This window comes from Pseudopipra pipra, chromosome 8 (assembly GCF_036250125.1).
Source record: "Pseudopipra pipra isolate bDixPip1 chromosome 8, bDixPip1.hap1, whole genome shotgun sequence".
NCBI lineage: Eukaryota > Metazoa > Chordata > Aves > Passeriformes > Pipridae > Pseudopipra > Pseudopipra pipra.
In genome coordinates this window covers 15144920-15171393 of record NC_087556.1, presented here as the reverse complement: position 1 = coordinate 15171393, position 26474 = coordinate 15144920, and the positions used below count along the sequence as shown (strand labels likewise).

General features: G+C 40.4%; 1 protein-coding gene across 3 annotated transcripts; it reads right to left on the bottom strand.

The window, feature by feature from the left end:
• Window positions 1-287: 287 nt before the first annotated feature.
• On the bottom strand, window positions 288-26474 carry DUSP29 (dual specificity phosphatase 29). 3 transcript variants are annotated; one of them, XM_064662665.1, is made up of 4 exons: window positions 26172-26467; window positions 19125-19338; window positions 9234-9469; window positions 288-4299 (listed from the first exon to the last, which is right to left on the bottom strand). In XM_064662665.1, the coding sequence occupies exons 2-4, from the start codon at window positions 19307-19309 to the stop codon at window positions 4052-4054; spliced, it is 669 nt and encodes a 222-aa protein (XP_064518735.1). In that variant the 5' UTR covers window positions 19310-19338; window positions 26172-26467; the 3' UTR covers window positions 288-4051. The 3 variants fall into 3 exon arrangements, with proteins under 3 accessions (XP_064518735.1, XP_064518737.1, XP_064518736.1); XM_064662667.1 differs by having other exon boundaries at window positions 9234-9454; window positions 26172-26325; XM_064662666.1 differs by lacking the exon at window positions 288-4299 and adding an exon at window positions 4506-5242 and having other exon boundaries at window positions 26172-26474.

Sequence of the window (26474 nt, the reverse complement as noted above, 5' to 3'; positions counted from 1 at the left end):
AGCAGCTTTATAGGTAGTATTTCACATACCCAAATGTCAAAAAAATGTGTGTTTCTTCAAATAAAACCATTACTGTATGGTGTTGCCAAGTCAAGAAACTGATACTACAGATTCGTGCGTGTAACCTGTTCAGTTCTAGTACAGGGGAGCAGCAGTTTAAGATAGTGGATCTGAATGGGAGCTAGAATTGCTGATGAAATGGTAAGTTGGAGTAACTTTTGTGTTTTAGGATTTCAGAACACTTGATAAGGAGAGCACAATACAACAAAGATCTTGGTTCATGCCACTTACGTTGTCAAATTTGTTTATTAAAGGCAGAGAGTATTAATAGTACTTAAATTATGTTTTCATTTTCACAAAATAACTGTCAACTTTTTTATGCTTAGGAAAGCTGAACTCAACACAGTTATTTGCAGCCTTCAAGTATGTTTAGCGAGGACCATATCTTTTTAAATAATTGCATCTCAAAGTAGCAGTATGCTTTGTGATTTTTCATTTGTGTGTTTTTACAGTGAATGAAAAAGGCACCTGGGTCTTTTATCTGCTGCTGTTTAGTTTTGAGTTTCGAAGCCTGTAACATAAAAGCAAATCAGACTTTCTTACTGTTTCAAATTTATGCTAACCTGAAACAGAGCATCCTGACTCCAGTATATTGCCAAAATTCTGTATTTGCAATATATGAATTAAAGGCAAGTTTCCAATCTATTTTTTTTTATTTCGGAATTGAATTCCTGTCAGGAGGACAAGGAGCTTTGCTACATCTTTTCCTGTAGTGATTGTTTAGCTGTGAATTGCCTTACTGCACTAAAATTTGTTTTATAAGAAGACTGTCTTTTCCTTTACAGATATACTTGTTTTATGTATTGTGTACCCATTGCAGTGTCAGTTTTGACTATGTAGTCTGACACCATCCCAGATGAGAATTAGCCATTTCTTTTAGTGTCCCCAGAAAATTCTTCACAGAATTGCAATAGATTATTCTTGTGGAATGCAGGAGGCTTCCTTGCCCATGCAATCTTAGTCTTTGGTTTGACAAATAGAATACTCCATACCACTAGTGATTGGCAAGAAAGAGGTAAACTTGCCTTGTTCTGTGTATGTTTCTTACAGACCTGGTTTGTAGATGAAATCAGTGCTGCTAACACTTGTTAGTAGCTAGTTAGCAGCTTGCAAGAGTTGCCTGCTTTGTGCAAGTCACATGTTCCAGAACTTCTGCTTTTTCTGATTTAGTCTAATGGATTCTGGGAGAATGGTAGGCAAGAAAGTTGGGAAGTAAATGAGAAATATGTTTACTTCAGAGCTGTTTAATGGGCACAGCTGTACCAGCTGAGTCCTTCAGGCAAGACCTGGTTCTAGGGAAGATATTTACTTGTCTTTGAAGCAGAACATACTTCCTCTGGAAGCTGTCAAAAGGCAGTACTGAAAGCTGCACTCTGGCCCTTTAGTAAAGACAGGAATAGTAAGTGTTGTTGCATTCAGGCTACCTGATCCCCTCACAGTGGACAAAATATAACCCATTTTTTACTAACTTTGTAAGAATCTCTGTGATATAAGCAGAAATGATGAGCTGCTAAACATACTAATCTTTCATATTAGATCACTGTCAATATCTTTTAGTTTTATAAGCTGTTAATTTATCCATCAGGCAGGCTGGTTGATGGAAACAAACTACATTTATATCCAGCATGGTAACTAGAAAGCATGGCCCTGGCTGTAGAGCTGAGAGTGATCAATTATGCATGTAAATCAACAAATCCTCTTTCAGTTACAGCAGTCATCAAGCTATATGGCAGGATACATGTAATTTGAGTGAGGGAAATCCTGGTGGATATTTGTTATCTTGTGGTATATCATTTGGTACAGAATTCCTGTCTGTAAAGCTAATGAGAAGAAACATGGTGCTGCCATGGAGGCAAGAGTGTTCAGCTTTCACCTTCAGCCTAAATGAAAGAGCAGGGCCATGCATCTGAAAGCAGGTTTGTCTAACACGAGGCTGGGAGAACTGTTCCATGTTTGAGTTTGTGAATTAAATTGCAGTAGACACTAAGGTGGTCTAAAAAGTTACATTTGAATGTCTGTGGAAGTAGATGGAAAGAGTTGAGGGACCTCATCCGAAAATATTTTTACTCTAACCCCATACTGTGAGTGCTTATTTATTTTTGAAGTGTCAGATTACTTCCAAGTTCCCTATTTTTTCTAGTTTTTTTTCTGTGCGTTTTCCCCCCCTAATCTAAGTGTAGAGATACTTAATTTGCTGAAAGTCCCAGAGTTTGTGTGTCTCTATCATGAATATTTTTCACATTCTGATGTCTCATTTGTTTTTTAGCAGTAGTTAATTGCAGTCTGAGAATTTAAAGATAAGGTATTTATTATGCAGATAAATACAAATGATAAATCAAAAGCATTGTATTATGGGTGTCTGCAGCCCTGGCTACAGTTAGTGTTTAGAGATGAATGACTTCCTGGGTTTTGGGCCCCAAAAAGATGTGAAGGAGTAGGAAAGTCTTCACACTAGGGATGGCTAGCCTGTGAAGAGCTGTTAACATATATAAAAATGGTATAAAGTTGTGCTCGACTCTGGTTTGTCAACAGTTCTCAGTGTTGCGTTTGTGCCCCGTATTCTTCTTTTTTAAGTATGCAAGACTTCTACACTTCATACTGCGCCGAAGTTGCAAGGTCTTGTGTCAGGTGGTAAAGACCAGGAGAACTTTCCTGTGTGCTTGATAGCCAAGTCATTCTTTTCAGGCACTGAGGCAGCAAATAGCTCTTACCTGATACATTGAAATAGGCAAAATTCTGGTGGAGAGGGTGATGACTTGAGCTTTTAGCAGATACAGGAAAGGTAAACATGGCTTAATTGTGATCCTCCTGTAAAGTACATTTGAAAAATGTCAAATGCTGCTGGGGTGGCAGAACTCTCATTTGTGTCAAAACACAGTTTGGTAATTTATGTTGAATAGGGTAAATGGAATAAGGTTGGGCAGAAAAGTAGGTCTGGTGTCCCCATTAGTGTATTTGTACCACTTCTGCCAACAAATGATTTTATTAACAAATGCAACTATATAGGAGCATAAGGACCTATTCAGGTGACTAAAGCTGAGATAGGAGGAAACATGTGGTAGTGATAAGTATAAACAGTGTCTGGAAGCACAGCAGCAGCTTTTTCCAGGGGAGTCAGGTCACTGGTATTTTTTAAAGGCTTCACTGGTGTCTCATGCCTTTTCTAAAACCTCATTAGAACTGGTTATAATCCATAGTTATTTAGGGGCTATATTAGGGCTCCACATGTTCAGCACTGAACTTCCTCATAACAATGTAAAGGCACTTCTTTATGTATAGATAGAACCTTATAAAATTTAGGTAATTGAAAGATTTAGGACAAGTTAAGCAAGTTAAAACTGAAACTCCTAAAATGTCATGTGTATGTATCTCCTTAAATTGTTGTCTGTTGTAGCTGCTTATGCATTTGACCTTGTCAAGGGTGTTGCTTTGTTTCTAGTTTGCATGGTGTGCTGCAAAGTACATCGTGAAGGCTGAGTAGTTGGTCCTCCTGTGGAGACTCTTTAAACACTATGCTGCTGTAGATTATTGCTCTGAAAGAAGACATGGAGATGGCAGGAAACAACACAAAAAGGCAAACTCCTGTGAAATCCTTCAGGACTCTGGACTAAACAATTATTTTTTTTTCTTGCAAAATTTCTTCAGGAGTGCCTAGCTGCACTTGTTTAAAGGCAGTGTCCTTGGGTTAGGATCAGGATTTTGGGGGTACTCAGCTAGAGGAGAGTTTTAAGTTTTTGTACTGTAAAAGCACAAAGAGAGAGAGAAATGTATTTGTTGATGTAACAAAGAATTCTGCTAAGGCTGGAACTTTCTAAGACGATGGGTTTTAAATTTGGCCTCCCTTCTTTCTCATCTTGACAGCATTTGAAATGACTTTGTTTTTTTCCAGCAAATAACAAATGATCCTTGTGACTGTGTAATTAACTACACCTTCCCTCCCCTCCTTCTACGGAGTTTCTTTTCCAGTAGCACAGCCCTGCCAGGAGCAATACTAGATGGTGGTGCTGTTCTGCTCGCCGTCAGGTGGTAGGCTGTTTTTGCTGTTCCTCCTCTGCAGTGCCAGCGCTATGTCCAGTTCTCTCAGCTGCTTCAAGAAGCCCCGGTTTGGCAAGATGCACCGGTGTCTTGACACTTGCTCAATGGCATCCACCACTGTCATGTTCTTGTAAATCATCAGGTAAGCCAAGACCAGTGTGGCTGAGCGGCTGCGACCCATGGCACAGTGAACCAGGACCTTGTCTGTGGGAACAAAGAGAAGTGATGCAGAGGTGACACTGGGTAATCCTTTTCTTTGGCAGTGAAGGTTTCTGCAGTGCCCCTGCTCTGTTTGATGGTTTGAATACCCTTACCAGCAACTTGTAAGGCCTGTCTTTTCACATGTGGGGAATCTGAGGCTGTAAACCTTACTGTGGTAACTGAACAGCATCTACAGTAGAGATGATCCATTTAATTTTAAGCCAAGTATCTTTTTATTTGTGAACAAAGCTTACAGAGAAAGTCTAGGGGCTACAACCTTGCATTAAGTAACATAGCAAGCTCTACTGCAGCCCAGTCTTACATGCCTCACAAACAGTGTGCATGTAATTCTGTGTTTGGGAATAATGAATAAAGCACAAGGGTGTGGGAGGATTTGGTATGCTATCATACCCTCCTTCCATGAGGATAAATGGGATGCATGTGGGGTGCCTTTCTCAGTTCTACTTAGCTAGACACAAAGTAACCAAACTTGAATTTGTTTTGTTGTTCTGACAGTGATGTGCTTTGAGATCTAGATTGCATCACTTTATGCCCATTTTTGAGGGCAGAGGATAAGAAAGGCCATAGGCATATAACCAGGGGGTGGAAAGAAACCACCTCTTACACTGTAGAAATGCTTCTGTAGAAATCTCTGGCTAGTCACCCTGTTGTGTTTAGTGAAAGTAATATTTCACCACCACCACCCACCATCATCTCTCTGAGTGTTCTAATATGATCATCTCCTTGCAGTAGGAGCCTGTCTTGTATCCTGTGAATGCAGTGTCTTTGCCAATAGTTTTCATCTCTGGATAAATGTGGCTTGAGATTTAGATTTAGCTTTGTGACGTTGCCTGGTTTAACTTGAGGCTTCCAGAGGCAGAGGGTCCTTGGCTTTGGATACTAGCAAGGTGGTAAGTCAAAGTGGAAACTTCCGTGTTTGCAGTGTCTGTGGGACGTGGAGAAAGAAAACAGTAAGTGGTTAAGGTCTGATTGACAGGTTTTGAAACACTTCAAAAGATTTCCAAAAATGATTCAAAGCCCTTGAGGGGGTCTCACAAAGGGTTGAACTGCTGAAGGAAGTAGATCTGGAGCATTCTCTTTAACACCCTGCTAAGCAATTGCCACAGGAGAAAAAAAAAAACAAACCAACAGTATCAGGGCCAATAATAGTTTATCTTTGTGAGCTGTGCCTAGTGAGAAGTGTTGGGTGCAAAGCCATGACTCTTGCTGATTAACTCCTTTACTTCCAGGCACAAGAGGATGTCTTGGCACAAGGAGCATTGCTGTGTAATGGATGCATCAAGAACTGCCAACACTAGAGGATTAATGGTTACAGTCTGCATCCTAATCCCAGCAGATAGTCTTAGAGGCATCTTGGCAAAATTCCAGTCCTTCTGATAACTAAAAGTGCCTCTTCCTCTCTTGGAAAATTATAATCCATTCTATTATTACTGCAAATATTTAAAATGGATGAAAACTCATTTGTTCAACCCTTCACTGCTTCTCTTTAGAGCTTCCCACCTTGTAAATGGGTTGCTGTTGAGGTGATAAAATACATGATAGGACAAGGAATGCTTTGCTTTGTGTGGGTGGCAAATGCAGGGGATCTAGGAGAAAACGTGGTTTTATATTGTTAACAAAGGCAAAAAAGGGCTGTATAATTTTCTGAAATGTCTGCTGGTTTGAAGAGAAGTCTATTGTTTGCTGTGTGTGAATAGTCAAGATCTGACTGCCTGTTACAGCAAAATACTGGTACTCTTCTGCAGAGCCACATCTCTTCTGTACTGTTTTGTAGTTTCTTTCATTCTAGCGCAAAGACCACTCTGAACTTTCTTTCCTCAGAAAGGAGTCTGCTTTTGCAGATCCTGACCACTTATATCCTTCAAGGAGTGCCTGAATATCCAGCAGCAGTGCATAGAGGTAGAGGTCTGCTGAGTGGTGACAGGTCACTACTTTGTTCACTTGACTTGGATTTGTGTTTCTTGAAAATTTCTCTCTCTTGATGCAGCAAAGATGGAGCCATGAATATTGAGGTGTCTTTGGTCAAATGCCTGGGGTCTTTGTCTCATATGTTTCTTCTCACTTTGTTTTTTTTTTTGTCTGTCTTTAATGTATTTTTCCTGTGACATTTTCACATGGAGTGAAAGTGCCATTCCCTTCTACATCTTGAGGAACTAAAATTGCAAAGGAATAAGTACTAAATCTGTAGCATAATAGGGAACCTAAAAGCCTCTTAAAATAATGTCTTCCTTTCATGTTAGTGAGGCCTCACTGATAAAAAATTTAATCTGTCCTATGGTCTGAATTACATGTTTTGGGAAAGCTTTATGCACAGCTGAATGACAGCATGCATAATTGTGAACCATTACAGTTTGCCTGTAAAACTTATAACTGTTCTTAAGTCTAGCAGCCCATGCTTAAACTCTGCAAATACTGCTCCGATCAAGGAATTTCTCTACCATCATAAAGATCTTGAATGTTAAGTCAGAATTACTGCATTAGGACTGTTTTGGCAGCATCCAAATTGCCAAGCTTTCTGGTCTGTTGCAGAAAGAGCCTTCTTCATTTGAATGACGACTTGTTTCAATAACATTGGCTGTTGAGCACCTTCCCAGCAAAAATAATTTTATGCAGGCATCTATTCAATTAATTTGATCGCTTGGCTGGCTGAAGGTCACATACCAAACAGTGTAATACAGCTGAAGTAAAAAAACATAGATCATTAATACATACATTCTGGTCACATAAGTTGAAACTTATGTCTTTCCCCCCTTTTCCCTCTCTACATTTGCTCAGTTCTAATACAAAGCAGCAGAGCAGTGTAATGTTGTTACTGGTCAGAAGTATTTAACACTACATGCTGGAATCCCATGTCATTACCACTGGAGATAAGTACTTAGTATAAAATCCTGTTTAGGAATCTGGATGTTCTGTCAGTCAGGAAGGTGCACACAAATAAGCCTGTTCATTAGGCACTTGAAATGCAAAACACATTTCTACACTAGATGTGCATCCACAAATTGTGCAATTATGTTCTTGGAGGAGAGCAGTAGTTGCCTCTACTCTTTTCTCTCTGAGAGGCATCAGTCCACTTTTCAGTCTAGCTTCTGGAGTCATTCTGTAAATGTTTGTTGGAAAGCCATTGTCATGCTTTTAAACCTCAGTGTCTCCCTGGGCCACGCATAGTGTCTTTATGCGGGTCTTTGGCTGGGATAAGATGTGCATACATGTAGTGTGCTTTTCCCTCCTGATAAAGTTAAGAGCTTCCTCTTTTTCTTCATGAGTATTACAGTAGTTCTTTATTTTATTGGTCTCCATCAGAATAGATCTTAGCTGTCTATGTTGTTTAAAAGACCTGTGAATGTGACAGACATTGCACAGCTACAGGAATTATTGCAGTTGGTAGTGTCTACTTTTTTTGTTTTGTAGTTCGTTCAGTCATTTTTGGATTTGGTTTCATGTTTCAGTGCTGGACTGGTGCTTGATACTGTCTCAGAACTTCCTGGACTTTGATGTGATTTTGAAACAAAAAGGTTAATACTCCCCCACACCATCTCGTCCTTTCCTGCCACAATATTTATTGGAATGCAAGGGTTTTTTCCTAGCCTTTACTGCTTCCCTTGTGCTTGTTTCTCTACCTCAGTACAGCAGACAAAGGTCTTACAGGAACAGGAGGGTGGTGGGAATGAGAAAGTCTGCATTTCTTATTCCAGCTACTCCAGTCTGATTCTGACCTCTGGCCTCCAGCCATGGCTAGACATGGTGAGTGTTAGTTATCCACTCCTTTCCAAAGGCAGTGCTTCAGACGTACTTTTTGAAATGCCAGGTACATTTCTTCACAAGCAAGTAAGCTCCTGGAGCAGTTTCTCTTGCTATTAGGACTTTGATTTTTAAAACTGATCTGCTTTCAAGATTTTCTCCAGAACAAGGGAAGGGACTGTTGCTGTGGACTGTACTTGCTGAAAGGGTAGAATTGTAAAGGCCTGGCTGGCTACTGGAAGCAAGTCAGGTAGTAGCTGCCTACAGCTGAGCTAAACAGGCAAGAACAGAAGCTGACACAAGGCTAGAAACTTGATATCTGACCCTCTGATATTAAGGTCTGTATGTCAGCAGGAAAGTCTTAAGTTTCTCAACTGGTTTCTGGTAAAATATCCTGTAGAGATTTATTTTTTTTTAACAAGTATGAGAGGGGAAGAAGTAGGAGTAATATTGAAAGTCAGTATGAGGCCTAGCTGTAGCACTTCACATCAGTGTAAAGCTTTCTGATAGAACACTGCTGGAGATCAGCAAATAATGAATTGTAGTAATCAAGCTGAGAAATTACAAAGACTTTAATGAAATGTTTCTAGATTACTGCTGTCAGAGCTGTTTTGGTTCCCTACTGCTTGGAAGACGGCAGAGAGATAAATGTTATAGGTTGGGGTAGATCTGATGGTCAGGTAGGAAGGGTGGTTTCTGTGTTCATAGAGTGAATCTAATGCTGTAGAGCATGAAGCTGTGGAGTGACAGCATGGAATCTCTGGGAGCACTTGTATCCTACTCCTGCTGCTATGCAACTAATATTCATTAAACCTATGTTAATAAGGATAATTTGAAGAAAAAACAGCTAATTTGTGGCACCCATGCAATGCCCAGTTGTCTCTGATGTGTTTATGACAGAGTCAAAGCAACAACAAAAAATCTCTTATCAGACAGGACACCTGTGATGAGGACTTTTATCGAAGTGCTTGGTAAGGGGCTCTTGGGCTAGTATTAGTGAGAAACGTCCTAATTACATCCCTACCTTGTCTTAAGCTGATTCCCTACTATTAGCTTTGTATTTTCTGTTAACCTGTATTGGACTTGTTTCGTTCCTACAGGGTTAAATGCTGTGGAACTATGCTTTTAATCGGAGTAAATGTTGAACTGTTTTTAACCATTTTCAGCACCCTCCTTACTTCTTTCATCCTGAAGCGCATTATCAATGAATTTAGAAGCTGAATAAAAGAATTGGCTGAGGTTGAAAGTGGGGAGATCATCTGCTTCCACTCCATGGTACTCCACAGCCATGTTGTGATAATACTCTGGTCCTGTATCCACGTTCCGCTGACCATGGGCTGCGTTGAGGATGTGGGTGAATCCCTCCTTCTCCAGGCTGTAGCGATCTAATGCAGTTTTTCTGTTAAAACAAGAGCTGTCATGTAAGTCAAGAAGCTTCTTATTCATCAAGCTAGAAAATGAACTTAAGAAAACCTCTGATTTGGCATATTCTAAATGTTAATGATGTAAATGATAATGCTGATTATAATAATGCATCATTTACCATTTTTAAGAATCTTAAGATACTGCCATTTGGAGTGAATAATCTTTCTGGAGTTCATAACTATATCTCCCAGGTCCTTAAAGCATGTTGAAAATTAATTTATTTTCCTGTTGCCTTTGTAATGTAGGCAGTACTGGCTTCTATCCATCTTTTACAAGAAGAAACCTGAGCTAGAAAAAGAAATAGAATGAATTATTTAAAGTCATAAAAGCAAATCAAGTGGCAGAACTTGAAACAGCACCCACGAATGCTGTTTTCCCCTTCTGTCCCATCAATTGGTATTGCAGAACTAATAAAAAAGTCAGTAATACGTGAATTGTAAAATCATCTGGTATTCAAAAAGAAGCTCTTCTTCCCCAAAAGAAGTTACTGAGTGTTTCTCCATTTCTTTAAAAAATAAATAAACAAAATGTTAAAAAAACCACCCTTCTGTGAACATTTTACTGTCATGTTTGGTCAAACCAGAGGTCTAAAGCAAAAAGAACTGGATATGGAGATTGGATATTAGCTTTCAGAGGAAGCTGAAAGTCATATATTAGTAGTTTAGCCAAATGTTCTCATATGTTCTTGTCCTCTCTGTCCTTGGACAAGGGAAGTCAGATAGGAGAGGAAATCCTAGATTTTTGTATGCTCAATACCCATGCTAAGTGCTTGCCAGAAGGATGAAATTCCTCAAAAAATACAGAGTTTGTGGACAGGCATGTAAAACTTTTTCTGTTCCATTACAGAAAGCTTTTCATTTTGAGAAGTTTTGTTCTGAAAAAGCTGTCAAGTTTCATTAGTGCCTAGGAAAACTATTAAGCTTTTTACAAAAAAAAAAAAAAAAAGCATAGGCTTTATTCCATTAATATATTTTCACATAAGTACTGAACGATGTACAGCAGCTTTTTCCAACCAAAAGTACCTTTCTCCAGGAATGTTTCCTCAACATTTCCATGTGTAAATGCAGCTGCTGTCACACAGGATATTGTGCTGGGCTACCTGTTTTTTCATAATTCTAGCTGTGATAGCCCAGAATAGCTTGAAATTCACTGCCTTTCCAGCCTCTAAGTCAAAAACCCTCTTTGAGCAGTTAAGGACCTAGTGATAAGAACATTTAATGGATATGGATACTGAAGGTTTTACCTGTGCTTGCTCTTATGTAAATTAAGCTCATGATAATTGGCTGTTCTGAGTAGACATGCAGAAATTCCTTTCCTTACTGGTCAGGAATTATAATGTCTTGACATTAGTTGTATTTTTGCTAGGAAATAATTTCAAAAGTCACCTATAAAATCATGGAAAAAGTAAATAGCTCCAGATAATGTAGTGATGCCTACATAATAAGCTCAGTAGACTCTGGAGGACAGAGAAGCAGCATCTTGCTGCCAGTGCTGTGCCTTGTCACCTTCACCTCATGTTAAATAACATGCCTACTCCTTCCCCTTGTATTGGGCTATGGACAGTATTTAAAATTAAATGTCCAAGTTAAATGTCCTAGCTAAAGAGTAAGGTTGTAGTGAATAACTACTACTCTTTATTTTGATGTACCTGCTTTCAAGTCAAGTTTTGTTTTGTCTCCCTGGTGCTGAAATATGTTCTTCATTCACCAGACTTGGCCCAAAGCATGTATCCAACAAACTGTGTAAGGCTGATGGCTTCAGGTCAGACATCTGTGCTCAACTAGAACTCCTGCAAGTGGAGACCTACATGCTGAGTAGTAAGTAGGACTGTGGAGTAGCTAGGATCAGTAGAAAAACGAAGTTTTTGATGGACTGTAAGTACTACCAGGCTTTGGCTTCTGCAGGCATTGCTCAGGCTAATAAATAGCATTTGAATTAAATGATCAAGTTTTTCTGATCAAGGACATCGTCAAACAGTAGGTTGCATGACAATCATTAACATTTGACACTTGTATTTATATGAAATCAAATTTTCCTGTTTCCTTGATTGGAGATTACCTTTTGACACAGTGGGTGCAACTAATGCATTTATTTCTGACGGTCACACTTAATCGTGTTCTGTGTCTTAGGATCTCATTTTTCAGTGTTTGGTAGCCTCTGTTCAGAAAAAGAAGGGATACTGTCTTTCAGTAGCTTGCATAAGCAGTCATCTCAGCCTGGCCAAGCTCCTGAGAACTTCCCCTTCCACCTCCTAGTCTTGCCTGTAGCTGCGTTCTGTGAATTTGGGGCCCATGATGAACTTAATGCTTCGCCTTTTTATTTCATCAAAGGCAAGGCAGTTTGGTGTTGGTTTTGCACCACAAATGCATTAGCTGTTCTTTTGCCCTTGACCTGTTGGAGTTTAGGAATATACACATTGTATATACACTCTTAATTCCCTCTGTTTCCCATGACTTGGGCTAGAAATGGAATCCAAAGCAGCAGTGAATCAACCTTGAATGCTGTTGCAAAAAGCCCGTTATAAATGCTCAAATGTAACTAAGTCCATTTCTCTGAAATAACTTTCTTTTTTTTTCTAAAGCAAATTGCAAGTGTACCAAGGAAATAGTTAGGAGGTTTTCTACTCCTCTGTCTTTGACACTGAAGAATTTATGCTGTTCTCCTCAATGCTTGGGATAGGCTGATTTTAAAATGTCATCTGCTTTTTAATTGTGCTTGATATGCAAACTGATTCAGCAATACCCTTTAGACTGAATGGAACCTTGCCCAATGAAATTGTTTTCTTTATTATATAGATACACATTTTCTTCTTTCTACTGACATTGCTAATCTGAAAAACTTCAAGAAAATGAATGCTCAGTGTTGAGCACTCAAATCTGTTAAGTTCTTCACATTTTCACTGGAATAGCTATCACTCAAACTGTGTGTAGGTGTTGTAGAACTTGTTAGTTGAACAAAGACCTAAAATACTTACCCAGTCTATATGGAGCAGGGTCAGTATGGGCTCTGTGGCTCTGTGGCTAGTGCATCTACAGGCTGAGCTATTGCATGCAATCTGTGAAGAGGATGTCAGGCACCTTCCTTACAGAAGATATCCTGGACAATTTTTTCTATGGAAAGCTTTTCCTAAGGTTTCTAACATATAATGTTGTGTAGACATATGAAGAAACAGTTGTTGTGTAATAGAAAATAGGGTTCATTGGACTGCAAGAGGTGCTTGCCTTGGGCTTTAGAATCTGCATCTTTTGAAGAAAGCTGAAGTGACACTTAGTCTTTTTGAAGAGCAGAAATGTTTAGTTTTAAACCTAATACGGAGATTAGAAAGCGCTTTATCCTCTTTCTTCTTTCTCACCATCCCCCCAGTCTTGCATTGGATAATCATATTTTCATAGACAATCTTGCTACTGTTTGAAAATTTTTCCTCTTTTTTTCTTCCTTTTCCTTGTAAAATCTGTCCCCAAAAACTAGGCAAAGAACCCAGCTGGACTACCACTTTTCATACCGGGTCAAGTTTGTCTCCTTTTCAGCTCCCATCAGCCATGTTTTCACTTTGTACTTTGATCTTAAATATTACCAGGCAGAGATGGCCTGTGCTGAGACTCTGCCATAATATAGGCAGTTAAACTTGAGGTCGTTCTGGGTCTGCAATCTGTTGATTGCCAGTTAACAGAGAGAAAGAAGCAGTCTGCTAAGCCCTCAGAGAGGGGACCTATGTGCCTGTAAATAGAAATGTTACTGTGCCCCTCGACATGTCTGCTTGCACTGGGTTTGGCCATCGGTGAGCTCTGGCTTTGAGTGAAGGACTGGCTTGCTTTCCAACTTCAGCTGAATCTGTAGTGTAGATGCCACTGTGAAAGCATCCCTCTATCTGCCCACTGTAATCAGAACCTACAGGGGTTTTGTGTTTCATCATGCATGATTGTTCTGGTTACACCCCAAGGAGAGGGGAATGCTTTTGGTCTTCCTTGCAGTTTTTACCATGCCTGAGATATCAGTATTTTAGAGGAAAGGGAGGAATAAATCAAGCATAAATACTTGAAAATATCCAATTGGTTGAGGTTACTAATAGCTTAGGATCATTCAGGGGTATAAGATTCACACGCTTTATTGAAGGATTTATAACTTTGTTTCTAATTCACTTTCAACTAGAAATGGCACAGATTTTTTTTCCTTGTACTTGGCTCACTACCAGAATATAATAGTCAAGCTAACAATATTCTTCTTTTCCCCTCCTTGGGTGCTGCTGTTTCCTATTAAATTGCAATTAATACTTCCATTTTTGTGATTATGGCTGAATTTTAAGTAGCCATTTTAAAGAAGAGTTTGCTACAAATGCCAGTGTAGGTGAAGTCATAAGCATTTGACTGCTTTTACAATTGTTTTCCTTTTGTATATCTCCACCATCCGTGCAATTAGCACTTGATTTCCTTTTACATGGTGCAGCTGAGGTTTCCAGTATCTGTCTTGAATGTGTTCCTGTGCAGGGAAGGTGAAGTGTGCCACTGGGAGATAATGGTGCAAATTTCAGTATAATTCAGTTTAGTAAGAGATGAACTGGGCAGATTGGTCCCATGTAAGAGCTCTTCAGTTTGGAGCACAAAAACTTATGCTAAAAGTTAAGCATACCCAGAAGCCCTTTCCTCTGTGTTAAGCAAAAGCTCAGTGCTTTGCTGAATCAGACCCTGCATTTACTGTGGGGCAGATGGACTCATAAACATGTTTTTAAAGTTCGGAGGTAAGGGGGAGTACTTTGATGTGGGAATGCCACCTAAATGGTGAAAATTTGAGATAAAATCAATTTTACATGGGGATATATTGATACTAAGAAACTCACCAAGAGGGAAAACTGACCCAAACAAAAGTGTCATCCATTTTCAGATGGTTCTCAAAAGACTATTTACATCTCTTGGGTTGTGCAAGGGCAAGTAAAGGGCTTGTCCAAGGCTTTAACTGTGACTGGTGTCAGTTTTAAGGCTAAGATTCATAGGATTAATAGCAAGTGCTGCAGCAAACTCTGCCTTCTTCTGGAAGCAACAGTGTAAGTAGTTATAACAGGAAAGAAATACTTTCTTTCAGGTTGCTGTCTCCAGTGTACCAAATCCCTGCTCTCTCTTTCCAAAAATACTGTCATAACAAGCTTTGGTCCCAGCTGCTTTCATCAGAAAGTTGCCCAAACCAATGGAGTTGGAAGAGAGGGGAAAACAACTTACAGACACTGCAGCCTGCACCTCCACATGAAGTATTAAGTATGTTAAAAGCAACTAACAAAGGGAAGAGAAGGCAGCTCATGATGAAAACACAAGTGCATCTGAAGGAAGGGCAGTAATCCTCCAAAATACCTGATGAGGGTATGGGCAGAGCAACTCCTTCCACAGGTAAGTCAGCACCTTACAGCTGGTACTGGTCAACCAGATGAGTGGTATGCTTGTAAACTTTATGTAGAGCCAAGCCTCTTAATCTTCATGCAAAGGTTGTGCAATGCAATGATGTTTCAGTATAGACTGTTAAAGCCACAGATTGTCGTGACCCAGATTGACAAAACACAGGGAAATCTGAGGCAACATGTTACTAGGAGAGGAATTGTCTCTCTCAAACTTTTCCATTTTCTTAAACATTGAAGGAAGGCTCGATGCAGGATGATAATTTACCAGATGGTCAGTGTCAGAAAGAAGCTTCCTGAATATAGGCAATATTGACACTTTCTGAAGAAAATCTGGCAGTTCTCCCTCCTGAGGAGAGATGTTGAGAATTTCCAATAATACTGACCCAATTTTCTTTGGTAACTCCAGCACTAAGGGAGTCTAGAGATAGCACAGCATTGTATCCCCTTTTCCTTCCGAGGTGTTGCTCCGTTTCTGTGGATACCTCCTGTTCAGTGTGAATTAGAAGAATTTTTAGGTACCACTGAAAATTACTGAGCAGGATCTTCAGAATATGTGGTAGAGAAAGATTTAGCAGTTTGTTTTCCTAAAGCCCAAAATGGTGGATGTAGTTTTTGTAAGTGATACAACCTAGATATAGGAAATAGCTTTCTGCAAAGGCTCCGGCACATGTGTTGTAGTTAGTCAGTTCCTGGTCTTGACTTCAGTCACTCATCAAGTGTTAGAAATCACCTACAGACAGAGATGTTTTGTGGGAAAGTGTTACTTGTCTTGGAAACTATTGGAGCTTTGAGGTTTATGGTCCAGTGTTACAGATCTGATTTTCTGGATTGTTAAACTGCTGTTACAATTGGCAGATTCTCATATTAACGGAGTTGAAACTATGTCCTCAAGAGTGTTGTTATAATCTAAATCTGCATACACTTCTCTCTTTATATGATTAATACTGGTGTAGATGCTAGGGGTTGATAATGCTAAATGGTAGGAAGTAACTGTTTTCTACCCTGAGTGAGTACAATCTGCTTCCTTCTAGGTTAGTGCAAATTGTCTTTCTACTTAGTCATTTGGAAAAAGCCATACTGTACTGTTTTTCTGCAGAAGGGTAAGAGGATAGAATGAGTTTTAGCTAAGCATGTATTTAGTGTTTAGTTATTTATCTTAATTATCATGCACTCCAGTTTGTAGTTTTGAGTTACTTGTGTGTCTTCTTAAACCTTTCCTGTATTTGTTCTCAAGACCATGAGTCTGGGACAAGCACAGACCATAAAGTGCAACCTCAGTTCAGCTGCATATCCAGAAAATTATTTTTCATACTTGTAGAGAATTAGACTCCAGAAGACTTCTTTTCCTCTGGGAGTAGTTTGAGAACACAGGAAGAACTGAAACTGTGATCAGACCTTAAATCCTAATGAGATCTAGTGGACAGTTAAGAGGAAAACAGATTCTTGGGGGACCTTTTCGACTGAAAGACAAGTTTAGAACTCCAGAAATGTGGAACACTTAACATCATCACAGGTAATAAGGCCATCACTGAAGAGCTGCAAGAAGAAACTACAAGATGTGTAACTGGCAGAGATTTTCCAGGTGATTGGGGTGGAACAAGCAGGTTTGGGATTAGCCAGTAAAACTGCCTGTGGAAGTAAGCAGGTGACCAGTGAAAGAAAGAAGCAAGACAAAGCTGCTTTCTATCCCTTTAGAAGGCTTCTAGATGTGAGGAGGATACATGCAAGCACTAATCCTGGTAACAGTTGAATCAAATCTTGGCAAAGTGTTTTATTCCTATCACTGGGCTGTCTCATACAAGTTCCAGTGTCTGGTCTTTAAAAGTCCTTGGAACTTGCTGGAGGAAAATTTCAATTGGAGCTGAACACAGCATGTTATATTTTGAGGCTTTGATTATTCTGGGTCTGACAGGCTCATGGAGATTTCATTGCCTCTGGGCAACATCTGCAGCAAAGCCTTGTAACAAAAGGATTGAGTGGCCTCACAGGGCTCCCTGATAGCCTGTATTGCATTAGAAGGAAGACGTGGTTACTAGTCAGGGTAATTAATTAGCATTTCCATAAGCAGTCACAAGTCCTGTTAACCTTGTGAATGCAGGAGGCAGGAATAAAGCACAGATGTGAAGGCTCTGAAGATAAAGTTTGCATGCGTGTTCCCTTGATTTTGTTGATGAGTTCCACTAAATTCTTTCAAGATCAACCTTAATTTAGCATGGCTAAAGATGCAAATGCACCCAACATCTGTTAGTGTCTCCATGGCAGCTCTTTGGCCACCAGTGCTACTAGGTCTTAAAATAAAACAATACAAAAAACCCTGCCACACTGAAGGGGTAAGCTGTTGGTCAGAAGTAAGATGTGGAACTGGCTGAGGAAAGATATGGAAGTCTCTGGACTTTGCCTGCTTCAAATCAAATTTTAGTTTTGGTAATGAAAGGCTGCATCCTTCCTGCAGACCAGTTCTTGTCTCAGATTTCCTCCCATGTCGAGTTTGTCCTTACCTGGCTGACAATAGTCATTCTCTTTTAGGGAGTCGCATTTTCTGGTGAAGTTTTATTTCTATTCACCCCCCACCTGCTCCTCACTTGTTTTTCCTTCTCCATTGGTTTTCTCATTCTTTTATCTTGTCATGTATGAGACCTGTTTCCCCTTGGAGCACCACTGGTTTTCCTCCTGATGTAAGACCAGTCCCCTGCAGAAATATGCTGCCCAACCTGAGTGTAGCTCCAAGTACCTCTCAAGAAGCCTGTGCTTGTGTTCCTCTTGTTAGTTAATGCAAAGTGCCAGGTGTGTGCTGTATTCAGAGTAGCACCTCCTAGCATTTACTGAATTGCAAGGTGTAACAAGCCACTGCTACAGGAATGATTGCAGGAAAGGCTCAGTGACTGGTGTCCTGTGCTTAGAGACTGACTGCTTGTCTTGTTAAATCACTTTGCTCAGAGGGCACAGCTATAGCTTCATCACAGAGATAAGAGAGAAATTCTTTTAACAGCTTCATTCAGAATAATTCTGCTGGTGATTCTGAACAAGAAAGTAGGAAATAAGTGCCAGAAGAGGCTGTTCTTTACAGTGAATTTTGAGTTAGAAATATCTAAAAGAGGGGCAGGGTAGGATGTGGAAAGGAAAACTAGACCTCCTTTTCTTGTGTTCCTGAATCATTTGGCCAGGCTGTTCCCATGACTTAATTGTTTTATCCCACACCACACGCACACACTCCCACCCCCACATCTAAAAGTGGGAGCCCTGGCTTGGTCCAAGCCCAGAACTCCTGTGTCTTTCTGTTGCCTCTGGCGCCACAGAAGTAATTGGTGGATGATATTAGGAGTCTTGTAACTCTCAAAGCTGTATATCTTTCCTCTTTTATAAGCTGGCAACAGATGAATTTTAGAACCTTTTAAAAAATTATTGAGAACTTTGGAGCCAGTGGGGCTCCTACTTGTGCCTTTCAGTGATGGTGTAAAATAAATGTCATGTTACTGCAGAGTGTAGAGGAAAGTGGGAATTGGACCAATAATGCCTAAGGGGTAAGGAAAGCTCTCTTGCTCTGCTCAGGGTTTGGGTTGGGGGATTTTCTGATGGCACGTCTCCCTGCTGCAGCAGTCATCTCTCCTTGTTGGAATAGGCTGATTCTAGTTTAGTCCTGTGCTCGGCAGAACTAAGTCTGTTTTGTGGGGTTTTTTCCACATCACATTTGGTCTGATTAGTGAGACACATCTCTGCAGCTTTGCCTTCCACAGGGTTCTGTTTTTTTTAATCTCTTGAGCAATTTGGAAATGCACAGTGTTCCATGTACACAAGCACAAGCTTGGAAATTCAGAAATGCCACTGCAGGGTGAGCTGTCTCTTTTGTCACTTTTCAAGAATTACATTTTAGGCCTAAACTAACCTAAGGTGTGGTCCAACACATCTAGGCCGTGCTAACTGTGGAATAACTTTCATTCAGAGGTGAATGACAAATCACTCCTTGATATGAACCATTTAAAAATAGATCACAATGAGCTTCAACTTTTGCAGCCTACAGTGGTGCCACAACCAGTCCTGTTACTCTGCCTTTAACAGCAGACCCAGCCACACTTAACCTGTGCTTTTTTGTAGCAGCAGCAGACACTGTGTGCCTATAACAGTAAGGGCCATGCCAGGCTCTGATTGCTCTGTTGAACGCTGGCATCTGTCAGTAGTTCAAAACACCTTGCTCTGTTGGTGAGCTGTGCTTACTACAGCGTAGTCATCTCCTATGTGGAGCAGATGTACTGTGTACACTTACTCATCTCCTATGTAGAGGTTGGGCCAGACTTCATTGACGTGAGTGTACTTTGGGCTTCCCTTCCAGAGGAGTCGTTCCAGTTCAAATGCCCCTGGGGTGCAGTAGTCCTCTTCAGGATCTACTTTGATTGCTGTGTATGCGTTTTTCTTCCCAGCATTCCAACTTCCTGATGACATTTTATCCATGGAGTAGTGCTCTTGGGATGTGCAAGAAACTGGAATGCAACCAAAGCAGATCATTAACCTGAGGAAGCACGAAGCAAGTGACTTCTGCTCCAGCTGTGGGACACTGGGAACAGCACTACCCAGGTGAGACTGGGCTGCACGTTGTATGAGATGGATGACCCTGCTCTGTGCCAATCACAGACTGGCACCCAGAGTTCTGCCCCCCCCCAAACTAAGCAAGGAATATGTTGTTGGAGGAGCTCACCAGCAATTGGAACAAAAGCCAAAGGTTTGTGATTACTGAAGTTCAGTTTCCACTGGGAATTTGTTTCCTGGAAAATCCACTGGTAAGAATTTGGTAGGTCTAACAGCTAGGGTCTAAAGCACCTGGGGAACTGAGTGGAGGAAATTTAATTATTTTTTTTAGTCATTAATTAAGAATTTTCTAAAGCCTTATCCTTTTTGTGATTTTCCGCAATGCAGGGAGATGAAATGTGTATTCAGGTGAATGTTGGTTATACCTGTTCTACTCTCTTCTACTCTTCTGTTTCCTATATTGCCAGCTGAAAACTTTCCTGTCATCTCTGTCTGTGTGTGGGCTCTGTCTTATTTTTCCTACTGGGACTCCCTGATGTCTCAGGGGAGAGGTTGCTCATGTCTCTTATTCTCTTGAAGGGACAGGTTGAACCTTGGGGTTCTGTAGGAGACTCCTAATAAGAAGATGTGGAGTTGGGCTTGATCTTACAAAGTGAGGAAGTACAGCCTGCCAAAAATCCCCCTACCTTGCAGGCAACAAATCCTGTAGTGGCTCCCAAAATTTTTTTGTGTTGGCTGTTTGTGTCCTTTTAATTCCAAAAATCTGGCTAATGCCTTCATGCAGCTATTGTAGAGTTCTCCTGAAAACAGGATGACCATATTTCACTGACATCCCATGTACCCATGGGGTTTGTTAGTTCAGTTTGGGCTCTTTTGTGCTTGTCATGTTCTGTTTCTCTGCAAAACTTGAAAAAGCCAAATGATTCCTGTTTTCCTACTCCAAAGCTGTGCAAGATTGTAGAGTCAGTTTTTGTTTGGCAAAGTGTACACCTTTGTTCAAAAATTGGCTTGCTTTCACTGGCAAGGGGATCTGTGGTTTAGACAAGCTTCCTAAAACATGATGATGATGTTTAGCTAAGTGGTCCTCTGTTGAGATTTGTAAAGGGCTCTGAGAATTCCAGCTTCTAGCAAACTTACCTTGGGCTTAGTCTTGTGTGCCTGTGGCATAGCATCAAATCCCATCTCTCTGCCCCAGCAGCCATGCCCCAGGACAGCCTTTTCCCTTACCATTCCAGAATTATGCTAATTCTACATGCAGACTTATTATTATCTGTAGATAATGTTAGAGTATCAGAGATACAAATCTAATACAGTCTGACTTTGGGAGTGATTAGGCTGTTATCTAGAACTTGATAAGAACTTCTATTTGTCTACCGAGGAATTATCTTAACTGAAAGGCTGTTGCTTTGATGCTGAAGGACTGACTACTTTTATTCATGGCTCCATGAAACAGGAGAGGAGGAAAGGAAGGGAAGAAGAGAAAGCAGTGTAATCAGTAGTCACAGTTGGTTGCCACAGTGTATTGATTTGTTACACCTTGGAACAGGGCGATTACATCTGCAGATGATCGTTTGTGGTACTGTAACACCAGCGCAGTTTGAAGCTTGGGTAGCACTCTGAAAGTTAGACCACTGCTGAGAAATACTTGTTTCTGTCTGTCCTGGGAAGCCATATGCTCCCTGAACTTTCAAGTACGCTGTGTTCTTTTATGCCTTGCCAATGTTATCTGCTGCGGGGATTTTTAAATTGAGTTAGAGCACAGGAAAACATCAGTTGAAATTCCTCTAATAAAACATGTATTTCAGATTTGACTCTAGACTAAGTAAGAAGTAACAGAGTTTAAATAACAGGAGGGGAAAGGGGGGGAAAAGGACTGGTTTGCTATTTGAACTCTGGCATTAGTTGCCATGAAACATTTGGTTGTGGCAGAAGGACAGAAGGGCTTGTGTTTTTCCAGGAATCAAAGATGTCTAACTTCATATCTTAGTGGTTATTCTCTGTACACCAAACAGAGCTGAGAGAAGACTATTCCCTAGGCCAGCCCTCTAAGAAAAAAAAAGTGAAAAGTAGACTGGATTTTTTTGGGGTGGGTATTCTTAATGCTGTTGTGGGTATAAGGGACGACTGTTCAGCGTAAGCCCAGGCAGAGAAAGCTCAGATTTCTGTTGCAGACCTCTGGGGCAGGGAGACCATCCCTTACAGAGTGTTCACCCATTGCAGTCAGATGGCAGACAGATTGCAGGGTTACCTCTGCACAGGCTTGTTGGAGCAGGCTCCCACCCCCTGTGGTGCTTCATTTGGGCTAAAATACTTTGCATTATAGATGAGTTAGTGCAGGCTGAATGATGTACCAGTGCAGCTTCCCTGTACCAGCTTGGTACCAGGAGTTCCCTTCCAGTGAGGCAGGGCAATCCGTGGCTCATCCCACTCTTTCCCTGTGCCCAAACCACGGCTTCTCTCCTGCCTTGCTGGGCTATGCCAAGGCCAGGCTGTGTGAGCTGCTGAGACCTTTGCACTCCCACCCTGTGGTGCTGATCAGGAGCCAAGGGCTGGGTCCACCTCAGTGGGGCCCTGCAGATGCTCAGGCCTGTGAGATTTCACCTGCAGAGCCCGACATCCTGCGGGTTCTGCCGCTCAATCCAGCGTGTGCAGGGAACGCTGAGCTGCCAGCGCTGTCATGGGCTTAAGTGTGTTATCAGAACAAGGATGATAAAAATTCAGTCATCTGCATTTTTATACCCTAATTTTTCTCTTCATAAATAAGACCAAAGTGCATGTTATCTAATAAATTTTATTTGTTAATCACTTGGATGGCTGAAATATTTCTCCCCCTTGGGTTATATGTATATAAATGAAAATATTGTTAGTGATTTCACAAAATGGTAATTCAGAATAATGGAGAGTTAATCCTCTTTTCATTAGTGAGCCACTTCAGGACATACACTGTGGCAAATTACACTGCATTTTAAGTCGTTCTCAAGTGCTGTGCACTAGAAAAAAAAAACATTAAACTAGTTTTGCATTGATAGAAGTAATTGTGTGGCTAATTTGGATAAGCAGCATGCATTAGGCACAGCAAAGGAATCTCTTCTTTATGTTCACTATCCACTCTACAGCTGCCAGATGGAATTTCTTATGCAGCTCTTTAGCTTTTTTTATTTTATTTTTAACAAAACAGGGAGAGAGGAAAGAAAGTGCAAGGGGGGGAAAAAGGAAAATCTGCCAGTCTATCTGCTGTTTAATTCAGAGCATGAACACAGTCTAGTGTCTGAAGCAGTAATATGGCAGTGAAAGATTTCCCTTCTGCACCATGTTTGGAGTCTCTTAAAGTATTCAAATTAACCCAAAATTTCCAGTAAAGCCCTGTGAAGTCACAGAATGTAGTCCCCACTTTCAAATTTGTTCAACAGGAGAGATGTGCAACCCCACCACAAAATTTGTAGGGGGTTACTTAATGCTTTTAGGAATGTCAGTCATGAGCTCTACAGTTTGGTAATTCCACAGATGGGGGAGAAAAACTGAGCTTAATGTGTAGAGGTGAATGTCAGAGCTTTAGTGATGGTGTGTACCTTTCTAATGCTGGTTTTCCACATGTAGTGGAAGTTTCTGAGTACTTTGAGACTGAAAGCTACAAGTCATTAGCTACCTAACAAAATACTGTGTTTCTTAATATCTTTGGCTCAACGTGCTATGCAAGCCCTAGTGCTGTGTATAAAGATGCCAAACAATTCGGCAAGATTTATGACTGGGAGTTAAGATCCAAGTCAGCTGTAGAGACTTAAAAAGAAAAGGAAAAAAGCAGACATGCACAGACAAGGATTGCATTTGCCCTTATCCTCTGCAAGGGCCTAAATACCCTCTCTCCTTCTTTTCTGCACCCCTCCCTGACCCAGGGGGTTTCTCCATCACTACTGTTGTCCCAAGCATATGTACTCTGGCCGCCAACTTGTGGCTCTATTTGTGTGCCTGAAGCTACTGATCTTCAATGAGGTCAGAGCCCAGTGACATTGGTAAAAAATATGCAATGATAGAGGCTAAACAAGTAAAAAGTTGGAGGAAAAACGGAGACAGAGGACAGTTTTCCTCGCTCTTCCCTTCGGATGTATGAGCTGTTCTATCTTGCCTGTCATAGGGGCATGGAGCTTCCTTGACTTAATGCCCACTTCAGTCCATATTTATATAACAGAATAGTTGAAATTCTTTGCCACCCATGTTTCCTGCTATTGGAAGTTCTCCCAGCCCATATGACATCAATCACCTGTGCTAGTAGGGCTTTTGATGCTGGCTTTATTAAATTTAATTTGGTGTGCACAACTGTACCAGGCTTGGTTTTGTAGTCACAGTTATCTAAAAACTACTTCTCCTTGAAAATACCAGCAATGACAAATTTATCTGGTTTAGCTGGGAAGTGAAGGTTTTCAACATTTAGCAAACACCTAAATATATAACCTGTTTGTAAATGTGGAGGCAGATTCGAATCTAATTCCTGTTTTGATGCTTTCAGATTTTGCTTCCTACCTCTTTCCTCATGTCAGCTCTGAGAAAGGAGTGGAGCTGTGGTATCTCTGGGAGTTTTTTTCCAAGATGCCAAGGGAGGGAAAGAAAATAATGAAAGCAGACTATCTGTCAGCTCTGAGCCTTTCATGAGGAGTCTACAGAAGTAATGACATATCCATTAGACTTTACACCTGCATCAGTGCAGGGGGAGATAAACATGGTGCCCTTGAAATTAATCGGTGGTTTGACCCTCAAGTCCAGGGCCCGAAATAGTTCATCTACTGCCATGAACACTAAATTTGACAGAAGAACAAAAAAGTGGGAAAAACAACTCCGTAATTTTGATTGAGAAATTATTTTTGAGCTTGAAGAGCTTGTTACTAAGAATTGATTCCCATTTTTTCCGATGTTGCATGGAGAGCTGACTTATTTGAATGTTTTTATTTATCAGGTAGAATTCAAAACCACTGAAATGGAAGGATGTCTATTTTCCAACAACTCAAAACTGAGACCTTCTTGCCTTCCAGACAACTGCAAAAATAATGTTTTTATTTTTATTTACTTCCTCCTTTCAGTTTAATAACTACCTTCGATAAGACCTTCATGGAGATACAGTGTCTGTAACAAGTGTGCACAAGAGGGAAATACCTGAGAGAAGATAAGGATGGAGAATACCAGTTCTTCTATACTTTCAAAAAAATATGAAAACTGCTTGAATCTTCTTTGTAATCCGTCTCCAGGTAAGCACTTGCACAGCGCTGAAGGCAGACAAAAATCAGATCTAATGACTGAGGGTCTTCAGAAATAGTGAAGGAGGATCTTCACTGAGCAACTTCTTGAATTTTTAAGAAATGTTCTGTTCTTCCATTTCCAGCCCACGTGCCAGATACATACCTCCCTTCAGGGTGAAAAAGTGCCTACCCTTTTTGAGTATGACTAAGCAGAGGACTGTTTTATAAACTGGAAAGTTCTTGCAGAAGCCAATGCACATGCTGTCTGGAGTGCAGTGTTTGCACTTGGGAGGAGGGTAAACAGTGCTTTGGTTTCTAAGCTTTTTGTGACTCAAAGTACATCAGTCGAGCTGAGAGCTGGTCAGCTGCAGTAACATAGGCTTGCTTTGTCAGATGATTTAACTAAATGAATTTAAAATGGTGCTCCCTTATATGCCATGCCCATGATGTTTTGCTTAAGACTCCAGAGGCTGGCAGCAGCCATGGAGAGAGCTGTGTGCTTTCCTGTGTAACCTTACACTTGCTGCACCCCAGGGTACTGCAAAGAGCTGTGGTGCTGCAAAGGTTCCTTGGGTGCATTTTTGACTTGTTTTTGGTTATTCCCCACCCCCCCCCTTCCTTATACGAGGATGAAAATATTAATCTTTTCCAAATACTTCTTGGGACAGAGGAGAAGTCCTTCAGAAAATTTTTTCTCTAAAAGAATTAAGCGAATTCCAAAACTGGAATTCCCCAGGTACCTGCAGTATCCTTAGCCAAAGAATAACACAGTCCTGTGTTCCCTCTTCCTGTTCTACTCTTCACCAAAATTCATTTACTTCAGTTCCTTTATTTTACCCCTGCATTCTTGTGCTTAAAGCATTCAAGGACTGTAAAATAGTTCATCCAATGCATTTGTCTTTAAACAGCTTAAAACCAGAAGAATCATAGCCTCTGTGCTATTATTTCCCAGACCCTCCTGCTGTGAATATTCAAAACTAACCAGTTATTTCAATGAATTTCTAAGCCACTGATGACTTTAAAAACTTATTTTTGCCCTCATTCTTTATTGTTGACTGGACTGGTTAATTTAAAACAGATTAAGCTGAGATTTCATTAAATATTGTGAGAGTGCCCAAAGAAACTTAAGACACACCATCATTTGAGAGAATTGCAATTCAATTGGAAAAGTTAGATTTGACTGGAGGATGGAGTAATTATTGAAGAATAGGCAAAATATTCTGGGACAGATGTTACAAATCTTAAATTGCATTTTTATTCCTAACTTTTAAATTGTCATTATCTCTAAAATAAATACCCTTTTGACATCTAATTATCTAATTTTTAAAGTGATTCCTGTAACATGACAAATTTGGTTTTCTAAAATTATAAATTATACCTTCAGAACCTTTCTGATGCTGTAATAGTTTTAAACTTTTTTTTTCTCTGCAACAAGTTTATGAAATTAATAGTCACCTTGCAAAGCTCTCAATCCTCTCCCCGGTTTACTAAACTAGGTTATAAAAGGAAGAAAAGGAGCACAAGAAGTACAGCAGAAAATGTATATTGCTTAGTCTTACCTGTAAGCTTAGGTGGGCGCTGTAGGTAAGTGGGTCCTGTGAAGTGCAGCAGAACGACAAAAGAAACCTTACTAGCTTTGCAACTAGAGTCTATTTTTAGAGGAGGATTTGCTGACTCTGACCTTGAGTGCTGCCCCCTCCAAATGACGATCTTTATATCTGCTGGTAAAACTATTCCCTGATGTGACCTGAAACATTAGACCTGGCAATTTAGTTACCTAGTCTTGGTATGACTAAGATAATATGATGCCTACATGTTGACTGTAATAAAACAGAACTCATCTTTTATCTTGTCCCCTTGTC

What these genes read in the sequence shown, in the direction of transcription:
- DUSP29 (XM_064662665.1), bottom strand. Translation starts at nt 19,309, where the DNA reads ATGGATAAAATGTCATCAGGAAGTTGGAATGCTGGGAAGAAAAACGCA. An exon ending in AACCTCTACATAGGAGATGA is followed by an intron (nt 9,470 to 19,124) that starts GTAAGTGTACAC and finishes CTTACATGACAG; the next exon opens with CTCTTGTTTTAACAGAAAAA. An exon ending in TGCGCTTCAGGATGAAAGAA is followed by an intron (nt 4,300 to 9,233) that starts GTAAGGAGGGTG and finishes TTGTTCCCACAG; the next exon opens with ACAAGGTCCTGGTTCACTGT.